The sequence below is a fragment of the Nanorana parkeri genome, unplaced genomic scaffold (assembly GCF_000935625.1).
Source record: "Nanorana parkeri isolate BGI_ZX_2015 unplaced genomic scaffold, ASM93562v1 scaffold293, whole genome shotgun sequence".
Lineage (NCBI taxonomy): Eukaryota > Metazoa > Chordata > Amphibia > Anura > Dicroglossidae > Nanorana > Nanorana parkeri.
In genome coordinates this window covers 654,206-674,552 of record NW_017306561.1, presented here as the reverse complement: position 1 = coordinate 674,552, position 20,347 = coordinate 654,206, and the positions used below count along the sequence as shown (strand labels likewise).

General features: G+C 38.3%; 1 protein-coding gene across 1 annotated transcript in view; it reads right to left on the bottom strand.

Annotated features, from left to right (window-relative positions):
* TRPV3 (transient receptor potential cation channel subfamily V member 3) overlaps window positions 1-20,347 on the bottom strand; it is a 23,318-nt gene continuing 2,971 nt past the window's right edge. The window contains exons 2-17 of the mRNA XM_018557633.1: window positions 19,679-19,762; window positions 16,386-16,469; window positions 13,933-14,084; window positions 12,567-12,743; window positions 11,610-11,750; window positions 10,598-10,878; window positions 10,158-10,334; window positions 9,045-9,203; window positions 7,320-7,418; window positions 6,556-6,629; window positions 4,836-5,001; window positions 4,474-4,540; window positions 3,471-3,742; window positions 2,364-2,476; window positions 2,026-2,105; window positions 1-116 (exon numbers count right to left, since the gene is read on the bottom strand). Of these exons, the coding sequence (XP_018413135.1) occupies window positions 1-116; window positions 2,026-2,105; window positions 2,364-2,476; window positions 3,471-3,742; window positions 4,474-4,540; window positions 4,836-5,001; window positions 6,556-6,629; window positions 7,320-7,418; window positions 9,045-9,203; window positions 10,158-10,334; window positions 10,598-10,878; window positions 11,610-11,750; window positions 12,567-12,743; window positions 13,933-14,084; window positions 16,386-16,469; window positions 19,679-19,762 (2,242 nt within the window). The remainder of the gene's footprint in view (window positions 117-2,025; window positions 2,106-2,363; window positions 2,477-3,470; window positions 3,743-4,473; window positions 4,541-4,835; window positions 5,002-6,555; window positions 6,630-7,319; window positions 7,419-9,044; window positions 9,204-10,157; window positions 10,335-10,597; window positions 10,879-11,609; window positions 11,751-12,566; window positions 12,744-13,932; window positions 14,085-16,385; window positions 16,470-19,678; window positions 19,763-20,347) is intronic.

Here is a 20,347-nt window from a genome sequence, read left to right as displayed (position 1 = left end):
TTAAACTGTGGTCTCTATGCATGGCTCCACCACATCTTTGAATTCGATGGTAACTGGCTGATCATTCTCAAAACTGTCAGGTTCATCTTCAGCATTGAAGTTAGCATAGCTGGTTCCTATAAGCAAAATGATAAATACATTTAATGCATGTATGTAATCAGATCAGATTATGCAAAGTGTTAATAATACATGGTCAAAACAGGAAGTTTTGGGGCTGGGGACCTCTCCTTGGTACCTTTTAACAAAGAGGGTCCCAGCATAGAAGAAGTGTGTAAGAGAACAAGAGTTCAAAGAGAACTATGTGGTAAGTGTTTTTCCCCATAGTTTTCCTTTGGGTCACGGGAGGACATATACTAACATCCTCCCGTGACCCAAAGCTCAGTATACCACGAGCTACAGCTCACGGTATACTGAGACCGTCGCAGCTGGGGGCAGCACAGTGGCATAGTGGTTAGTGCTTCTGCCTTGCAGCACTGGGGGTCCTCGATTCGAAACTCAGCCAGCTCACTATCTGCAAGGAGTTTGCATGTTCTCCCTGTGCTTGCATGGGTTTCCTGCCACACTCTAAAGACATGCTGGTAGGTTAATTGGCTCCTCTCTAAGTTGGCCCTCTATAAATGCATGAGGGATAGGGACCTTAGATTGTAAGCTCCTGAGGTGAATGTGCAACTATGTAAAGTGCTGCGTAAATTGTCAGCGCTATATAAATACCTGATAATACCTCATAATAATAAGCTGCGTGAATTACAGCTGGCTCTGCCTCTAGATAGGCAGAGCCAGCTGGAACTCAGCTTCCTCTGCTTATCTAGAGGCAGAGCCAGCTGTACCCACCCCTCCCCGTCCGTTCCTCCAGTCAGGGCTAGAGGATCGGGGAGGGGGGAATCCCTGACAGTCACCACTCTCTGCAGGGAGATGATTGAGAAGTGAGCAAGTGACGGTATGCATTCACTCACTTCCCAATCTATTGAGCCAACATGTGACAGTTTCATTGTCACACGTTGGCTCGAACTATGAGGGTGAGTGATTTTCACTCATCTCATAGTTCTCCTTTAAGTTTACTTACAGAGATTCAGTCATGTAAATAAAAAAAAAACTGCTGCAGCTATATAGTGAAAGCAGCTAAAGGCAGCAACCTTCCAAAGTCTGTTGTCGTGGCTGAATGCCCAGATGTTCTGACAGGCAAAGCTATTTCTCTTCCAGTGCTGAGGCTTGCCTGCCTATTCCTGCCTCCAGCACATTCCTTTTATGCCAATGAGGTTGCCCATCGTAATGATGGGCCAATAGCAAAGTGTGAGGGCTGGGCTTACAGCCAAACTGACACTTCTCGAAAATGCCAAAACTTTGCCCGTCAGAATGACCTGGGATTTGGCTGTGGCCAGAAGGCAAGGGAGGCTGCTGCAGGTATTCTTGGTGTCTGCACTTTATACCTCCATCAATTTTATGATTTTTTTTTTTTATGAAAAGAGGATTAGGATCACAGGGAGGGTTAGCGTAAGGATTACATGAAAGGTTATTGTGAAGCGATCGTTGAGGAGCGTGTCATTCTCTATGTCAGGAGCTCTGCTTCGAAATCTACCAGCCCTAAATCCTCAGCACTAAACAAGCATACTGTTACACTGATGCCCTTATATGTTTGATAGTCTTAATATTTCTTTTTTGTTTTGCTTTTTATATGGTGGTGTCATTAACAAAGGAATGACTGGGGCCACTTGTACCATTGGGTGAATATTGGATATATGCATGTTCCTGAAATATATATATACATACATATCTACTGTATATCAGAATATCAGAGGACCTCTTGGCCTACACCATAATAACTTGAACCATTATACTCTAACATCATCCATTAAATTAAGATACCTTCAGTTTAAAAAAAAAACAGTGCTATTGGAGATCATTTTGGTCCAAAACATTCTGTGCCAGGTATTAGTTTATCATCTATCCATTCTACTGCTAGCATTCTGGAAAGGTTTTTTTTTTTCCCTCTTAATATTTCCATGTATTTGTAATAAATTCACATACCGGAACACATTGCAAAGCCGGGTTCCTCATTTATACAGGTGACATGATTGTGCCATTCAGTCCATTTTACCTCATTTATCCTGTTCAAAAAACAAACAAACATTAATCATATAAAGTCCACTTCACTGATGGAATAATAAACTGTAAGGTCATATTAATACCATGTGTATTAGCTAAGCACCTATGTTGTCATTGGAACTCAGATCATTACATTGTTTTCCAACTCATATTTATAATTAGTGCACTGGCTTTGGAGGCATAGGAGGCTTCCCATCCCTTGTATGTTACTTTGACTTGTGGCAGGCTTATGAACATAAATCGATATTTTTGGCAGTTACCTTAAACAGGTTCTATTATCATTTTTGGAGACAGTACATGATTCTCCAAGTTGAAATTTTCCTTTTAGCCACATTGGTAAGTTCTTCTCAAACTCCAGTATAGTTCGAGCTCTCTAAAAAGTGAAAAATAAAGGAAAAGACCATTATATAACTTTAATCTAAATTTGTTGTGAATTATTGTTATTATTATTATAATTATTATTATTATTATGATAATGATGTCATGCTATTTTGTGTCATTGTGACCTTCTGATCAAAAGGGTGAAAGAAGAACTCTGGAAAAATGACCACCTCTCTGCAAGGGTTAAGTGCTCGTTTTTGTCTAGAGTGTAAAATAAAAAAGTTATACTCACCTGAACCTCGCAGCCGGCTGCCTGTTAGAGTGCTCCCTTCAGCCTGTCTCCTCCTCCTCTACAGTGATGGTATCTCCCTCAGTATACTCACATCCTATACACAGTGTACTGGATGCGATGACTCCTTAGAATGCTGCAGCAGAGGGGGAGAGAGGCTGCAGGGACCAGTCTAAAAGCAAGCTGACTGTGAGGTTCAGGTGAGTATAACTTTTTTAATTTACACCCTAGATGAAAACAAGCACTTAACCTTTGAAGTGTGGGGGTGCAGCCACTGCAAAGGTTAAGGATAATTTTTCCTAATCTTCTTCTTTCAATTATTTTGTTTTTATTCCCTCTAACAACTACAGAATACATATTTAGCACATTGTAATAGTCTCATTCTCTCTGTCTCAGCAGTAAGGGGCAAACAGATATTAATCACACTGCAGTAATTTTTTAAGACTTCTTAAACCCCAATTTCAGCTGATAAGAACAGGCTGAAAACAATATATAGTTGTGTGTGCTTGTGTACCCTAAATGATAAAAAAATAGCCATAACAGCGCTATGCCCTGGTACAGAAAAGCACATAAAATCAGGGTGTAGATCTGTGTTGGCTGACTGATGTCTGGTTACTCAAGGATAGTACGTACCATTGTTTTTTTTACCATGATTGTCATTTGTTGTACATGTTTTTGTGGAATATATAGTGTGTACAGTGAAGCAAGAATGTGTGGTTTACAAGGTATACAATATACAGCAGCTACATACACGCACCTGCAATCTCCATATGTGCTCACTTTCCTTTGAAACCTTTTCCACAGTTTCTCCCATCAATGCAATCAGCATGTTTAGCAGAAGGACAAATGTCAGAATGACATAGGCAATAAGAAGTAGCAGGAACAGGACTGGGTATTTAGAGTCGTGCTGAATCTCCAGGTCTCCAAGCCCAATAGTGAGCTTAAACAGTTCTACGATGGCTGTGCTGAAACTCTTGTAGGCGCTGCATTCATCACCATCTGTGCAGTTTTCAATCAATGAGGCAAGGGCTATTTTAAGAAAAATATGCAAATGATTGTTTAAATTAATGTTCACTAATGTTTACTAATGTTTATTAATGTTTAAATGAATGTTTACTTTATTATAGTGGTTAATTCCAATTCAAATGATGCAAATCATAACAACTAATGGTAATGCTGTAATAGTCCAAGATACAATGAGGGGAATGGATCAAAACTGGATCAGACAAAATCTGGAGCAGTTGCGTATGGCAACCAATCAGCATCCACCTTTCATTTTCAAACCTTAACTGAAAAAACGGAAGAGAGAAGCTGATTGGTTGCCATGGACGACTGCTCCAGATTGTTCTGCTCCAGTTTTTATAAATGCCCCCTAATATATTCTGATCTACATGCAGCCACTGTTCATAGAGAATAGGTGCTCTATTTACAGAACATTATTGTCCCTAGTATAGAGCTAAACAAATTAGCAATACAAATTAGCAAACTCAACATGAGATTGTAGTCTATCATGGGAGTGAGCTTGGAACAGTGGCTACTTTACAACATACACAGGGACCGTGGAGAGCAAAGCTAACTACATGCTAGAAGGACAGTGTCAGCACCAATTCAGAGATAATTTGAGGCTCTACAGCCAAGTGATACACAAATAATTAACATTTTTGTTAATAGTTTGGGCACTAGAATGCAATTTTGAGATTTAACTCCTGAGTTTAATGTCATTAACAGTGCTATCTGTAAGAAACATCAGATGCACTTACCTACTCCAAACCCGAACAAGAATAAGATGTACACAAATAAGAACTTTAGAACATCATTGAGGATGACCTGGAAGAAAGATAAATGTAAATGTATCAAATATACAAACATTTAAAAATGACTGATGTGTGACCTCTAAATACAAGTGTACCTGTCATATTATTTTGATAATGTTCATTCCTATTAGAAAACTGCTTCACTAGGAACTTGTATCATCATCTCAGCAATGTACAGTATATATGTTTACAGTCATCACCTGTGCAAACAGGAGACTTTGTCTGCAATATCCTGCTCTTCACTAAGAGATTGTGTTTCCTATGCAAGAGATTATACAAAAATACAATCAAAGAAAAGAGACACTTACCTTTTGGATCATTACACTGTAAATTCCCAGGGACTGAAATCCTCTTGTGTAATACAACATATTTGCCCATCCAAGCGCCATAGCTAACACGAGGAAGGCTAGATATTCTTTGACTCCAAAGAGGTAACAGAAAACAGACAAGATAACCAGAACTGCCTGTATGAAACTAGAAAAGAAAATGAAAAAATACTCAGTATTATGCATGCCTAGTTTAATAATAATCATTAGCATTATCAAACATAATAATCAGTTAGATGGATTATCTGGCAAACTTTCACAACAAAGGCAGAATAGATGTTGCTCTGCTTCAAAGTGACACTAAACTCAGGAGTTAAATCTTAAAAGTCTATTCAAGTACCTTAACTATTAATAATAATGCACCTTGTTTGTGTATCACACTGGCTGCAGATCCTCAAATCATCTCTGAATTGGTGCATCATGAAGCGTGTGTGTTGTAAAGTAGCCACCGCTTAATGCTTGCGCCCATGAAGGACTAGAATCTCACATTTAGTTTACTAATTTGTATTGAGATTGTAGTCCATCATGGGAGTGAGCTTGGATCGGTGGCTACTGTACACGCACACAGGGACCATGGGCAACAAAAGTAGCCACCCTCCAGAAGGAAGGACAGTGTCAGCACCAATTCAGAAATGATTTCAGGATCTACAGCTGAGTGATACACAAATAAGATACATTTTTGTTAATAGTAAGGGTACTTAAATGCATTTTTAACATTTAACTCCTGAGTTTAGTGTCACTTTAAGTGCCTACTCACATACTTGTAGGGAAAATGAAAACAACTGGAGGGTTGCTTGAGTCATTCAAGTCACAGATAACTTGAAAAACTCTATTTTCCAGAATAAGGACAGTTTATCTTTTAATTTTCAAGAGGCTGAAAATATTTGATAAGTCTACATGAAAAGTAGAAACCATTTTAAAAGTTGAGGTGCATGACATGACATGATTTGAGATTCTACCAATGGCCATCATGAGACAAGTGGTATTGGGAGGTGAACGCATGTCTATGGATAGCTGATGATAGTCTCCACCATCTTATCTTGGAGATTGAGGGGATTGGACAAGTTGCAAAACCTTGTTTGATCACCGTTTTATTTCACCTAAGATAAAATGGTGCCATTACTCCCTGTCTCTTTCCCCTTGTTCCTTTTTACAGTCTAAAGGTGGCCATGCACTTGTAGATTTTTGAATGAACATTCATATGAAAAATCTCTTCAGAACATTTGATAATGCTATGATTACTTGATGAATGTCATTCCAAATTTTGTTTTATTTTACCATTTGATTTTGGAGTGAATGGAGTAAGGGAAGATCACATTTACTGTTAGAATTCCGTTCGTTCAAGAAAAAAATTACATCGTGCTCCTTCTATTATTTTTGTTATTGTGGCCAATTTGCCCCAATTAGAAAATCGAATGAGGGTTTTAAAAAATAAATGTTGTCAAACACAGTTCTACTGGTGTATGTCCACACCTAACAGGAGCACCTCTGTGACCTAATTAGGGGAAAGCTAAGCCAAAAGGCGTTGCAGTTAGGTTCGGTTGTGTCCATTGCAAGCTACAAAATACAATTTTGCAAATATCTATTGGAATTAACTATCTTTCTTTCCCCATAACCTAAGGCTGATGACATACTCAGAAAGTATTAAAAAAAATATAAAAATAGAAGTTTTTATGCCTAATGGGTGGACCTTGTTACTTACAATAATACATGGAACCACGCATCTGACAGGACATATCGTAGGTCTGAAGGCTTCACTAAGAAGATTACCACACCCTAGACAAGAGACAGAAAACAGGTCACAAAAATAGCAAGTTTTTCTCAAAAAGTCTGCAAAGTAGGCATTATCGTACCTATTCAATACCAGTGGTGGGATCTTGAGACTTTTAGTGAAGCCACAGCCAAAGTTTTTTTTTAGTTTTGGATAGAGTACAAAGTATTAGAACCTCTATCAAGAATATATAATTTTTTGGAATTCCTATCACTTTCTGTCAAGGAATTCTGACAATAGTCACCACCGCAAAAAGTGATAGAGAATCTCCCCAAAAGAATCATACACAGCAACAAAATGTATAGTAACATGGTCACTTTAATAAGACCAACCAAATTTCAGGATACAGTGGTCAGATGACAGAAAATGAAATCCTTTAGGTTGCTGTGAATCATTGCTCTTTGCAGTGGCTGGTTTATTAAAGTTGGAACTTACATGGCCTTATTGAATAAGGGCAAATGTCTAGCTTGAATAAATATCTTCCACATGATGGAAGCTGGAAGATGTAAGCAGGTTTTACACTGGTCAGCACACCCATGTTATTGCTCAGTTTAAGCTTTACATGGGTGAGGCCACATGACATAAAACACAGAGCTATGCAAAGAATTGACAAGTGTAATAATACTTATGCAATGAAAAGAATGAATTGTTTCCATAATTACACTCTGTAATTGGAATGCATTGTGATTACTCACCTCTTTAATCATGAGGTAGGTAGCACAAACAATAATAAACATTTGTCCAACCAGTTGCAGCCAGCCCCGATCATATGTGAGACTTAACGGATATAAAGCCTGTGATAAGAGGAGAAAGATATTAATGGAATGATAATGAAAGGAAATGCCCTTTGTGGCAAGGCCACTTTAGGATATAGGTGGACAAAATTCTTCAGCATCTCTAAGTACCAGGGCTTGGGTGTGTACTGAAAAGATGTATTGATGGAAACATGTAGGCTTATGTCACTGACCTCATTCCTAAAAATGCTAACTGCCTGGCTCTATCTGTTTTCAACACTTTGGGTCACTGACCTAGAACAAACATGAAGAATAGGCATGTCATAGTGAAGTGAACTGTTCCTAATCTTCCAGGTCAGTATCTTAAAATAGACTAATACCAATGGATCCTCGGATAGCCAGGAAAGGAGCATTTATCACAAGGAAAGGTCAGCAGTGGCAACTGATTTATTTCACTAACTACAGGTTTCCTTAGATTTGGAGCAACATCAAACAGGTGTTCTTCTAGCAATGGTTAGTAAATGCAAGGCAACAGCTGTATGATGTTTCTTCCTTCCAGGAATTAAAGGTTTGCTGCTGTGACTTCTCTTGCTCGGCTTACCATCTTTAATGGCAAACTACCAGCCTGTCTATCTTTTAATGACTTGTCACCATGTTTATTTTTTTTTACTGAACGCATAATACAGTGGGCAAAAATAAGTACTAAATGTGCATATGTCCACTTACTGCTTCAAGGGTATGCTTGGAGTACAGGTGATTTTTTTCCTATATATTGACAGCAGAATGAAAGACCTGACTCTGGGGGATGGTGAAGGGATACCAATGGCACTCTGAAGAGGGAGATCTCTAGGCTTTTGAACTATACCAAATTTTCTTCTGGTAATTGTAGTGACCACCAACAGACAAAGTATATATCCTAGATTTGTGTAGATTTTAATGGGACTGGAACCTAATACTTCCCTTTAAATATTGGTTCTCAGCCACCACTTATAGGTCTACTGTGGGTCTTCCAAAATATCGCTGCTAAGTTCAATAAATCTAATTGGGCACCAACCAAGTGCATCTGTTAACAGGTATTATAAACTTGCATCTGTTATTTAATTTAACATCAGCTTTCTGTTCTCGCTTAAATGCTGCAACAAATGTAAAGCTTAAAGTAGAACTGTTGTCAGGCAATAAACATTCAATTTTAAATATTATCTTTACAAGCAGTAAATAGGCTCAAAAAACACTAACCTATGTGGCTACAGGCGCTGTGGAGTATTTCCTGTTCAGATATACAGCAAAAACACTATCACTTTCTCTCTATAGCACCTTTTGCGCTTATCTCCCAGGCATGATTTGGGAGCATGTCAACCTTCTAATCTATAATGTAAACACAGAGCAGATGCACAAGAAGAGGGGAGAGCAGAATGCAGAGACCTCACTTGTACAACTTCTCTGCTACTGTTGTGAATGGATTAATTGGTCCACGTTTCTGCACCCACAGGGCTTATTTTAAAGTCTATTTACTATTTTTTTAAGAATATGTAAATATTTGAATTAGGCTGATGAGTCACCGCTGATAGGATAGCAGGGGGACCTGAACTGCTTATAGAACAAGTTTAGTGATTTTGTTGATAACAATAATATTAATAATGATAATATGCGCTTTGCAAAGTTACTTAGCATTCATGGAGGATTTACCTGTTCTCCACGTGGCCGGTAATAGGAGATTAATGTCAGGGCAACATTATATGTGAGGGAAAGAAGAAAGGACAAGAGAAACATGTATCTTGCAAACTTCTTCCACTTCAGCTGAAGAAGAGTATGGAGGGGCTCCAAAGCCAACAACTCATGGCGGTTCTAGAAAAAAGAAAACCCCTATTATAGAAAATATTTTACACAAATATTTATGGAACATAGAAAGCATGAAACAACAAACAATGTAATGTGTTGGCAAATCTACATAGAAGTAAAGTCAGTGTCCACCTAAATAGAATATTTGTGTGTTATGTGGTTTCTGGTAACCTGAATCACATGATAGCTTCTTATACTGCTTTGGCCTTAGGTGACCCATCCCCACCAAAGTTCCTAATTTCATCCATTTGCAATTATAAAGTCCAGATGATTGTGTTGGCATCCGCTGGCTGATTTTCCATATCGGCCTTTAGAAGGTGCACACATACTACGTGGAGTACACACCACAATGTCAATCACAGATCAGGTAGTGGTATTTGCTCACCATTATAAATAGGCCCCTTTGCTGTCTATTGAAACCTCTTTGGGCTAATAATACACAACCATGGTATCTGCAGTATTTATCATGTTACGGTACAATGCTTTAAGGCAGCAAATACATTGATAATGGGCTGTCAAGACAAGGCAAATGCCCCAAAATAGTACATGACCCAATTGTAAGCACAATGCACCACAACACATGGAAGCAGCACAGATGCATTTCCAGCTACTGTAGCATTGGCACTTCAAGAATGACACTGCAATACAATATCCAAATGTGTTAACATGTGTTGCAGTAACACACAATCTACCACACATTATTGCAACATACAGATCTGAGGGGGCCTGAATCTTGCGATTTGTTATCAGTTAAGAAAGAATTTTCTGTTACAAAGAAAAAGCTGTAGTATCTAACCACACTTTGGGCCTTTTAGCACAATTTGCACAAAATATAATACATAAAATATGACATGTATGAATTGGGGATCTGAATGATAATGTTTAGGTTGTTTTATCCCTGTGTTTCAGTGACATATCCATATATAATAATACTGTAATCACAAGTGTTTTCATACTTACATTAGTGTTGGTGTTATAAACCACAATTTCTAGTAAGGAGTTGCGTGAGCAGGTGTCCACATCTTTCAGGTCATACAGACAAGATGAAACAGGTCCATAGGCCCAGTCTGTGAACTTTCGGGTCAGGACCCTGTTTTCCTTTTCTTTGATCTCCCGACTCAAAATGTAATGTAGTATCTACAAGAGATAAAAATATGTTGGAAACGGATCACTTAAAATTTCAACAATGAACTCTTTGGTCTTCATTTGGCTGCCCTATAAGGTTAACCAATTTGCCAAAGGACAAATCTCTGTTACATTTGGCCATAAACCTATATATCCTGACCACATGTGCCAATAAAGAAGCAGTCATATATGATCTGATACAACATACAAAAACATACTGCCCAGTAGGATAATCACTTTTATAAAAGTATACAGTATATTTGTTAAAATCGTACCTCAGTCTTCCCAGTCTTTGCTGCTAGTTGCATTGGAGTAAGTCCTTCGTTATTTTCAATACTTTCCAAAGACTTGTTTTTACATGTTCGTAGGATTGTATCATACATGCGTATGATAAAGACATTCTGTGCTTCAGAATTCTCTGCCACTGTCACCAGTGCGTGAAGAACAGTGTTCCCCAGAGAGTCCTGGATGGTGACATTGGTCTGGCTGTTCTCCATCAGCAGCTGTACCACATCTGGTTGGTTGGTGCATGCAGCGAGTGCTAATGGTGTTTCTCCTAAGCAACAAATAATACATGTGAGCACACCAGAAGAGAGTTTTCCTGTGTATTTTAATATACTTAAATCACATATAATTAATATTTGTAAAGGAACTCCAATCCATATTGAAAATGTTTCCAATTGCGGAGCTATTTAGATCCCTACATATAATATTTTAAAGGGAAATATAGTCCTTTTAAATTATACATGTGAAAAAAATGTGCATGTACTCTGTACTCTGTAATGCATGTAAGCAGAGCCATTCAGTTACTGCTCCACCATTTAGAAGGCACTTGAGAAGGGTCAGAACTGCTCCTTTTGCTGCCTGCGTAAATCTACTGTAGTATAAGAGTAAAAAGGCTTTTCCCAAAATCGGACAGGTTTGTGTTATATGGTTAGATAAAAATAGTAAACCTTCTTTAGTTTAAAAGCATTACAAATCTGTCTATTCTACACAAAGTTACTAAGCACCCCAATGACCTTGGGATGCACTGAAAAGCAATCATTTAAAGTCTAAGTTAGCTGGCTTGTACATTTCAATTTCAATAGGTCAGCTTATTAAATGATAGATATTTTCTACCATGTTGGTATACAAATGTGATTTATGTTACAGAATTGCATCTTAGCTTTTAATATTTTGTAATCTGTAAGTAAAGAGGATCAGGGAAGAAACTTGCATGTTCATCACATCACACACAAAGAAAAAGATGGTTATTGAAACAAATCCTGAAAAGTCCTATTTACTTACCAAAATAAAATCCTTCATGTTTATGCTTTGGGTTGAAGAATCGTCCTTGTGCCCGTACATTTATATTAGCCCCTTTTCTTATTAAGCACTTGGCAAGGTCACTCTGACGTCTCTCAATGGCTATGTTCAGTGCAGTTTGACCTAGAAATAGATTCAACATACTCAAAATATAATATCTAATTTGTATATATGAGAGACGCAAATATTTATCACCTGCCACCTGGACATAGAAATGCAATTCACATTTTGAGATAGTGTGCGAATAACACTTAGAAATATTTGCAAACAAGAAACTTGCAACATTTTGGGAAACAAAATGTGGATAGGTAAAAAGGGTTAATATCATTGGTATCAGAGTCGGAAAAAAGTTAGCAGCTGGACGCTTTCCAGAAACCAGCCTGGCCCTTCCTTTATTTCTCTGCTGTGTCCAGGTAGGAGAAATGTATCTAGAAGTCTAATCCAGGCCAGGTTCAGGTATTCAAGATCAGCATTACCTGGGCTCTGTCTAATATTATTGATATTGTGAATATTTAAGACCTTTTGGGTTATAAATAATCTGGGCTAAAATCATTTTTCTAAAATGTAAAGACATATTAGTAGCAGCCCTGGTTGACTCCAAAGGAAGCCTGAATTAGATATTGGATCTTACTCATAATTAAATTCTTGTTATGTCACCATCTACTGGTAGACATTGAATATAAAGCTTCTTATGTGTAGACAATTTAAGATACCTAGCATTGTACTCAGTAGAAGGTTAAGTCTATTTTAATGAGCCATTTGGGCTACCAGAGGCTTGCCAAAGGCCTTACTATAGTATACATTCACAGGAAAGCTGAGGTAGTTCACGAATATTCCTCTTTCCACAACAACAATTGGAATACATATTCCTTTCTGTCCTTTTATGCATACAGTATGTCTGGCTTGTATTGCGGACGTGCAGATGCTACTCATCCTTACCTTTATAATTCTCTTCTGTATATGCAGCATTAATTAATCTTTCTAAGAATCCATTCTCCTCAGCGAATGACATCAGAATACACACAATCTCAGGAGTATTGTCATTTATGTTCAATAATGCCTTCATTAAACAGGTTTTTCCAGTATCTTTTGATGTTAATTTGTACACGAAGAAATCTGAAACACAGCACATAATTTATGGGTGTGTATAATAAACGTGAGGGCAACTTACTGGTTGATGTAAAACCTGCTGGATCATTTGTATTACAGTATGTTTTCTAATAGTAAGGCATTAACTTTTGTGTAATTTCAAAAATATTTTTTTTACATTTCTAATTTCTTTAAAATCATCCACGATGACCCTGCCATTAAGGTCCATGTTCAGACACTTTCTTTAATGGAGTGACAAAGCTCTGTCCCTGTCCCCCAATTGCTCTGCTGTGATATGACCCTATCACATGCACTTCAAGTGGAGACTATGGGGTCTATTCACAAAGCTGCCGAAGGATCTGGCCGTAGCTTGGGCCGATCCTTTGGCTAGCTTCGGCACCAGGACCCCTTCGGTTCAGGAGAACCGAGTGCTCAGCCGATCCAGATGTTGGATCGGCTGAGTCGTACTCCTTCTGCACTTCGGATCAGCCGAACATGCTGAGCATGTTCGGCTGTTTCGAAGCCACACGAAGCAAGCCGATGTACGGCTGATTTCAGCCGATATACGGCTGAAATCAGCCGTACCAGCCTGAAGTGAATAGCCGAACAGTGTTCGGCTCACTTCACTTCTGATCGGTCATTCACTCGGCTGCCCTCGGCAGCTTTGTGAATAGACCCCTATAAGTGACTCTGCTTATGCTCATTTGGCTGCTATTACCACCAATAGAAAGCCAGCCATGAGCAAAAACATCCAGCTACCACTGGAACGAGTGCATACAGACAGGATGGAAAGGATGACAAAAAGTTAATTGTAATCAATTTAGGGTTTACATCTACTGTTAGCTATGATCTTTTTAATACAGGTTTGACTATTAAATTAAAATCTGGTTGGATACTATCCAAGTACTATCCAAGTAACACGGGGACTGGTCAGATATTTCCCTACAATATTGGATGATATTATTAAAAGTGACTATATTCTATCTAATGCTCAGGTTACGTCACAGTTGTGCAGCTGATGGTATGACCCAGTGGCTATACCCTGATGGTTCAATATCTCTACAAATTCTGGAGGCAGTCATTAAAAAGTAATTAAGAACAGAAAATCATTCAAAGGGCTGGGTTGGATATTTTCCTATTCACACAGTATTGCAGTTATGATTCTACCTACAGTTTATTATGAAAAAAGCAAAACGTTATGCATCGTAGTATTTACCTTGAGCTTCTTTCTGTGTATATGTGGCTGCTGACTCTTTGGCCTCTTGCAGCAGTCTGTTCAATGACTCTATGTCACCTTCAGAGACTGCTTTGAACAGAAGATTTTTTGGTGGCCTTTTTGGTGTTTTCTTCGGACTTATAGAGTCAACACTTTAAAAACAAAAGAACATTTGTAAGAATAAAAGTTACTTTATAAAAACTCACAAAATCTGTAATGTTGTTTAAAAATGTTTATGTTGTAGCGCATAGAGTTACATATATAACCTCTATATTGTATATGTTGATATTTCCCTACATCCACCAATCAAATCACGTCTGAAAAATGTATTTGGAATCTAAAAGCTTGAATCTGATTTGTGACTAAGGTAAACTGGGACAGATCAGTAATCACACTATGATGCAGATGGGTGGTAAACAGCAGGGATTGGCATCAGTGGCAGAACTATCGCCATAGCGACCCAGACGTCCGCTATGAAGCCCAGGGCACAGGGCACAGGGTGGTCTAGCCAGGACCAGGAACAAAGGGGTCCCCCTGATGCTGTGCAGGCCGCCTGGGTCGCTCTGGCATCGCAGGCTGAGGTCTGTCACTGGCGGCTGTGAGGAGAAACGTGCCACTACCCTTACATAATTTTGCTATGGGGCCAAGATTTATTGGGTCAAGATTCTCAACTCATTTAGTAAATCAGTCTCAAGTGTATGTTGTGGTCTTCAGTAGTCATTTAGGAAGAGAAATGCCTGAATTAGATATTGGATCTTTTTGTAGAACATGGGTGCATATCAAAGAAATAAATGAGTACATGATGGTACCAGAGCACTATTTAAAGCATTGTTTGCTATTTGTAAAAAAACAAAACACAAACAGATGTTAAAAACCATTAACAAGTTAAAAACCATTAACGTGGTTGTTCACATTAGCCTAAATAAAATCATTACAAGTAATTGTATCCATGAACTATTGGGTGCCAAGGATGTACCACTGCCTGAAGGTGGCCCAATATGCAGTTGAGGTATTACCTGCTCTGCAGCACATGTCATGTCAGAGAGGTCTTTCCGTACAGCAAGAGGGATTTGTGTCCGGGAAGCTGACTTTGTATAAAACAAATCATACCTGTATCACAGAAGACTACCAAACATCCACTGCAGATGTTACCCATAAAAATCAATACATTTATTTTAGATACATTTAACTAGGAATAGACCAAAAATTTTTGAGTATATGGGGATACAGCAGAGAGTTGTGATGCACCTGGGGGTGTGCAGTGTCCCGGGTGCACAGTGTTTTTGTTTTTTTATTTTATTTTCAAAGAAAGGCGGCTCCTGTATGGACTCATCAACAACTGCACTGTGATAACCAAAATCTAAAATTTATAATCTAAGAGAATTAATAGAAAAAAAAATAGGAGCTAAAGTGATTTTTAGAGCTAGCTATGAATCAGTTGTTGCAGACAGATATTGGCCCTTTAAATGATTTTAGGGTGAACAGATCTGTACAAACAGGTAGAGCACATAATACAATGTACAGCAGCACTGTATGCAATTTAAAGAAGTCAAGCATAGTTTGTTAAAGTAGATGTAAACCCAACACTAAAATCTCACATAAGCTTTAACATAATATTACTTGGGAAGCTTATTTTACTTTAATTGCTAGTTTTTATGAAAAAAACCCCAATGGTTTATACTAATATAATGACCTTGTTTGGGCTCTTTGTGTTATGTGGTAATAACACTCTGCTCCTGTCATCCACAATATCCTGTCTATAAATCGCCTTGTCACATGTTCTCCCAAAGGAAACTTTGAGCTTCTGTGCTGATCCACATTGCCCAGACATATTACAATGTTGTCACTATTGCACTGTTTTCACAATTAAGAAATACACCCTGTGAAAAAAACACATGCAGTCTGCTTATACTGTAGTGAATGTGAACAAGGACAGAACATCAGTAGCATTAGAATGTAAAAAAAGGATGAAAAAGATAAAAACCCTTCCTTCCCCCTACCCTTAAATTCCTTAACATACACGTCATTTTACTACCTACGAGACATTTAATAAGGCTTTACATCTACTATAAGAAACCAGCCAGTGTCTACATGCCCTACACTAATCTCCCTCTGTCATTAGCAGCACTCACTATGCTTTCCCTACCACAGCTAAAGCACATTATCAATATGGCTTTTGGGAGAAAAAACCTAATAGTGAGCAGACTGGCTTATCCAAAAGCCCCTTACTGGCCCTTCTAGCCAGCTAACCAAAGTTTAAAGGCAGGGTAGTGCAGTGTTGTTCCTGCATTAGTTCGGCAAGTCAACAAACTGGTAAGGTTTGCCTTAAACCCGTGGTAGACCTGAACCTCATCCCTAGTGACAGATAGGACCAAATATGTGTGTGTGTGTTTATACTTAACTGATTAGATGTGTTAGATCATTTTAGTAAGTAGTATGTCGGATGCTCTTACCCATTATTATATTTTTTTAACAAGTACTCTGACACTTCGGGCGAAGTTTGTGGAGAATCAATATCCTCACTTTTCCTGATGTCACTATTTGGGATAAAAATATTAAAAGGTTTATACAATGTACAGAAATGAGTTTGATACATGTTTATATCTGGCATTTGTTTAATAAGGAAACACACTAGACTCCCTAGAAGAAAGTAAAATATTAGCACAAAATAGAATAGTTTTTTTCTCTAATTGTTGTAAGGTTAAATATGAGAGCTAATTTACTGTTTACATCTGAAAACATTCTAAACCTTTTTATGTTCTTTTATAGACAAAGTAATAAATGGTAAATGTTTTACAGGCCCATATTGGGGAACTAAACATTTTTTTTACCGCTTTTAACCACTTGAGTTCCAGGTGCCATTGCCTAGACAAGCATAGTGTCTATTTGTCTCATCTCTATTTTAAAGCGGCACCAGGACTTAGTGGGTCCTGTGGGCCCCCGGCAGCACTAGTGCTTGAACCGCCATCTGTCAGTACAGTTGGAACCCAGCACTGAACATTTCAGCTCTTGGGCTTCTGATCCTTCTACAGATAGCTCCATAGGAGTACTTTGCTTCCACATTGTGTTTACATCAGGAGTGTAGTGACATCATGAGTGATATCATGACACTTTCTCTGAACACAGAGACTCATGAAGAGCTTTTGCAGCTCTGTCTAGCCTCTCCCTGCAGCAGTAGCTCTGACTGCAGCCAGAAATAGATTATTAGAAGTGATCTGTTTCTGCAGACCTGCATTAGGGTTCTGGATCTGGTTTCCACTGACCAGATCCAGACCCCCATGAAGAAGAAAAGTATTTTTTAAAAAAAGGAGACATTTAAAAATAGAAAAAAATGGATACATATATAGTGTGTCTAAAAATAAATAAATACAAATTTTCCCTCTCCAGATTAGTTCCCAGGTTGAAACAACAATGTCAGAAGATCTAGGTGAGATTTGCGTTTCTTGAACAGCCGTTAAATGCTCACAAAAGTACAATGTGGGGATTAATGGGTAACAAAGCTGACTTTGTTGATTGTATGGCAGCAAATTACAGCACTATCTGCCCCCCCCCCCAAAAAAAAAAGCCACAATACATTAGGATAGACTACAAAACCTAAAAAATATTACATGCTGAACCGAGACATCGCCAAAGCAAAAACCAAACAAAAAATGCTATTGGATTCAAGACCTGAGAACTCAAGTTAAGAGCTGAATCCTCATGAATATAGTTTGATAGGGAAAACATTTTACCTACTGCAAGTGCCCTGTCAATGAAAAGGAGCATGCAAACCAAATGGACTGCCAAAGTACCTCAGGCATCAGTTTTGACAAGATCGGCCAAGGTATTGAAGTATTAGCTCATTTATTAGTTTTCCTTCTGCTTTCCTTAGGTATGCTTGCATTTTGGGTCTAGCTGGAGATGTGAAAAAAGAGACCCTAATACCCTCTAAACTCCCTTTGCAAGGAAAGGGAATTTTCCCTTTGTTTAGCTTAGTAAATGAGGTGAAGCTCAGCTGACTTCCATCATCCAATCATGTGCAAGTAATTTGCCAATGGGAGTTCTTTGCAATAGTACATTTTCACCACATTCACTAAGCCAAGGGAAAATTCCCTTGCAAAGTGAATTGAAAAAATTCTTGAAGCGTGAACAGCCTAGGTGCATTTAGTAAATCAACCCCTTTGTCATAAGTTTATGGAAAACAGTGGTACAGAAACCCTCCTCAGTGTGTCTTTGTGCTCTCATTTTAAGTTCCCTTTGAATTGCTTTTGACCTGTTGGTGGCTTTTATTTGCATTTGCTTTGACTTGAATAAGGGGCAAAAACAGTTTAGATGCAGTAGAATGGGATATGCGGTGTTAGCCAAAACCTGAAGCAAAGCAAGCACAGCAATAGACACAATGGAACTCTGTTTCATAACTTACATTTCAGAGCTATCTAAATTGAGGTCCGATTTATGCCTATGTGTTCAATGCGTGTTAACACATGTACACAGGTTTGCCATTGTTTCTAACCGTGTTAGTTTGCATCTGTGTGTTGTCTTGATATGCATTCGTGGGAAAAAGTTCCTGCTCATTTTTTGATTTGTTGATGCCCATTATAGGGACTTTAGATGGGGCAACACATCTGCCCACAGCAATAATAAATGCAGGAAAATGCAGAGGCATAGGTGTAAAGACACCCTCAACATCAGAAGCAAAAAAAACAAATGGTAACATACTTAGGCTCCTACTGGAACAAAGTAGGTTTTTGTGTTCCTAAAATAGCTGTCTATAATTAACTCTTTTGCAATTAATATAAAAGCTGTATGTACAGTTACTCATTCTCTAATGATACATAATATAAGCATGAATTCTTATAACTTCCTCCTGTACCTCAGCTCACTGAAAGAAGAAAATCTTAAAGTTCCATGCTAGGAAAGTGCTGAAATATGTGTATAGCTAGTGGAGGTACCATTTATAAACACATATTACATACGTTTATATAAGCTTTATAACCATAGCTTGATCATTTACTTAGATCCACTGTGGGATATTATGTTTAAGGACCATGCTATAGCTTGTATGTAGGGGGTTTAGATCACAAATGTACACTGCCTGGCCAAAACAAAAATAAGCCACACACTCTAATATTTAGTTGGACCACCTTTAGCTTTAATTATACAGGATTGATGTAGCGCCAACATTTTGTGCAGCGCTTTACAATATAGGGAAGACATTTGCCGTGAAATTGTTTCTATAAGCTTATGCAATGTCACAAGATTTATTTCTGTCCAGACTTGCATTCATTTTTCGCCAAGATCTTGTAGTGATGATGGAAGGAGTCTGACCGCTATGAAAAGTCTTCTCCAGCACATCCAAAAGATTCCAAATGGGGTTAAGGTCTGGACTCTCATGATGTCTCATGCTCCCTGAACCACTCTTTAACAATCTGAGCCCGATGAATCCTGGCATTGTCATCTTGGAATATGCCAGTGCCATGAGGGAAGAAAAAAAATCCACTGATGGAAAAAACCTGGTCATTCAATATATTCAGGTAGGCAGCTGATCTAATTTTTTGGGCATATAACATCGCTGAACCTAGACCTGACCAACTGAAGCAACCCCACATGATAACACTCCCTAAAACAATGTGGTGACCTTGTTTTTTGGCCATGCAGTGTATTTAAATGCTCACATAAAATATAACAACTAAAACCAGTTTTAAGCATTGCAGAGAAATGACTTCCTTTCATTATACGTTTTAGTATAATAAAGACAGGTACTCACCAATGCTTTATATTGGAGTCCATAGGTTTGGAAAACACAGGGAAAGAAGATTTGCTGGGTGCCACTGGGAAATCAGTGGTGTCACTGTAAAAAGAAGTTTCTGTAAGTATGAGATCGAGATGAGGGAGCGACATAATAAAAATGTAAGTGACACAAGAATAAAGAAATCAGATTGTGTATGTAAAATTCCTCCTCTGCCTATCCTATGTGCTGGACCTCCTCCGTTGGACTGAGCATCTCCTGTAATCAACAGGTACGGTAAGTGGCATTAAGGGCAGAGCCAGCCTGATAGTGCCCAAACCAGTTGTGTGGCTACAGGAATGAGACAGGATTTGCCTCTAAATGGGTTTGGTAGTATCATCAAATGTTGTCAAACTGCATTGAAACTAATTTTACTCAGCCTGATCCTCCCAATGAATAGGTATGCCAATGTTAATTGAGTTTCCTGATTACTCTCTATCATAATCTTCTGGCCTACAGTATATGAAATCTGACTATTAATAGAATCTATCCCTGTTGCAGATATTACCTCCCTGTGACAGTAAGTGAGGGGAAACCCAACGGGGTCTAATCTTTCCAGTCCCTATGCAAAACTAAAAAAAATCTTTAGCTTGGCTTAAACTTTAAAGGCTAAATCTACCTTTCTGACCATGTTTCATTTGAGACCCA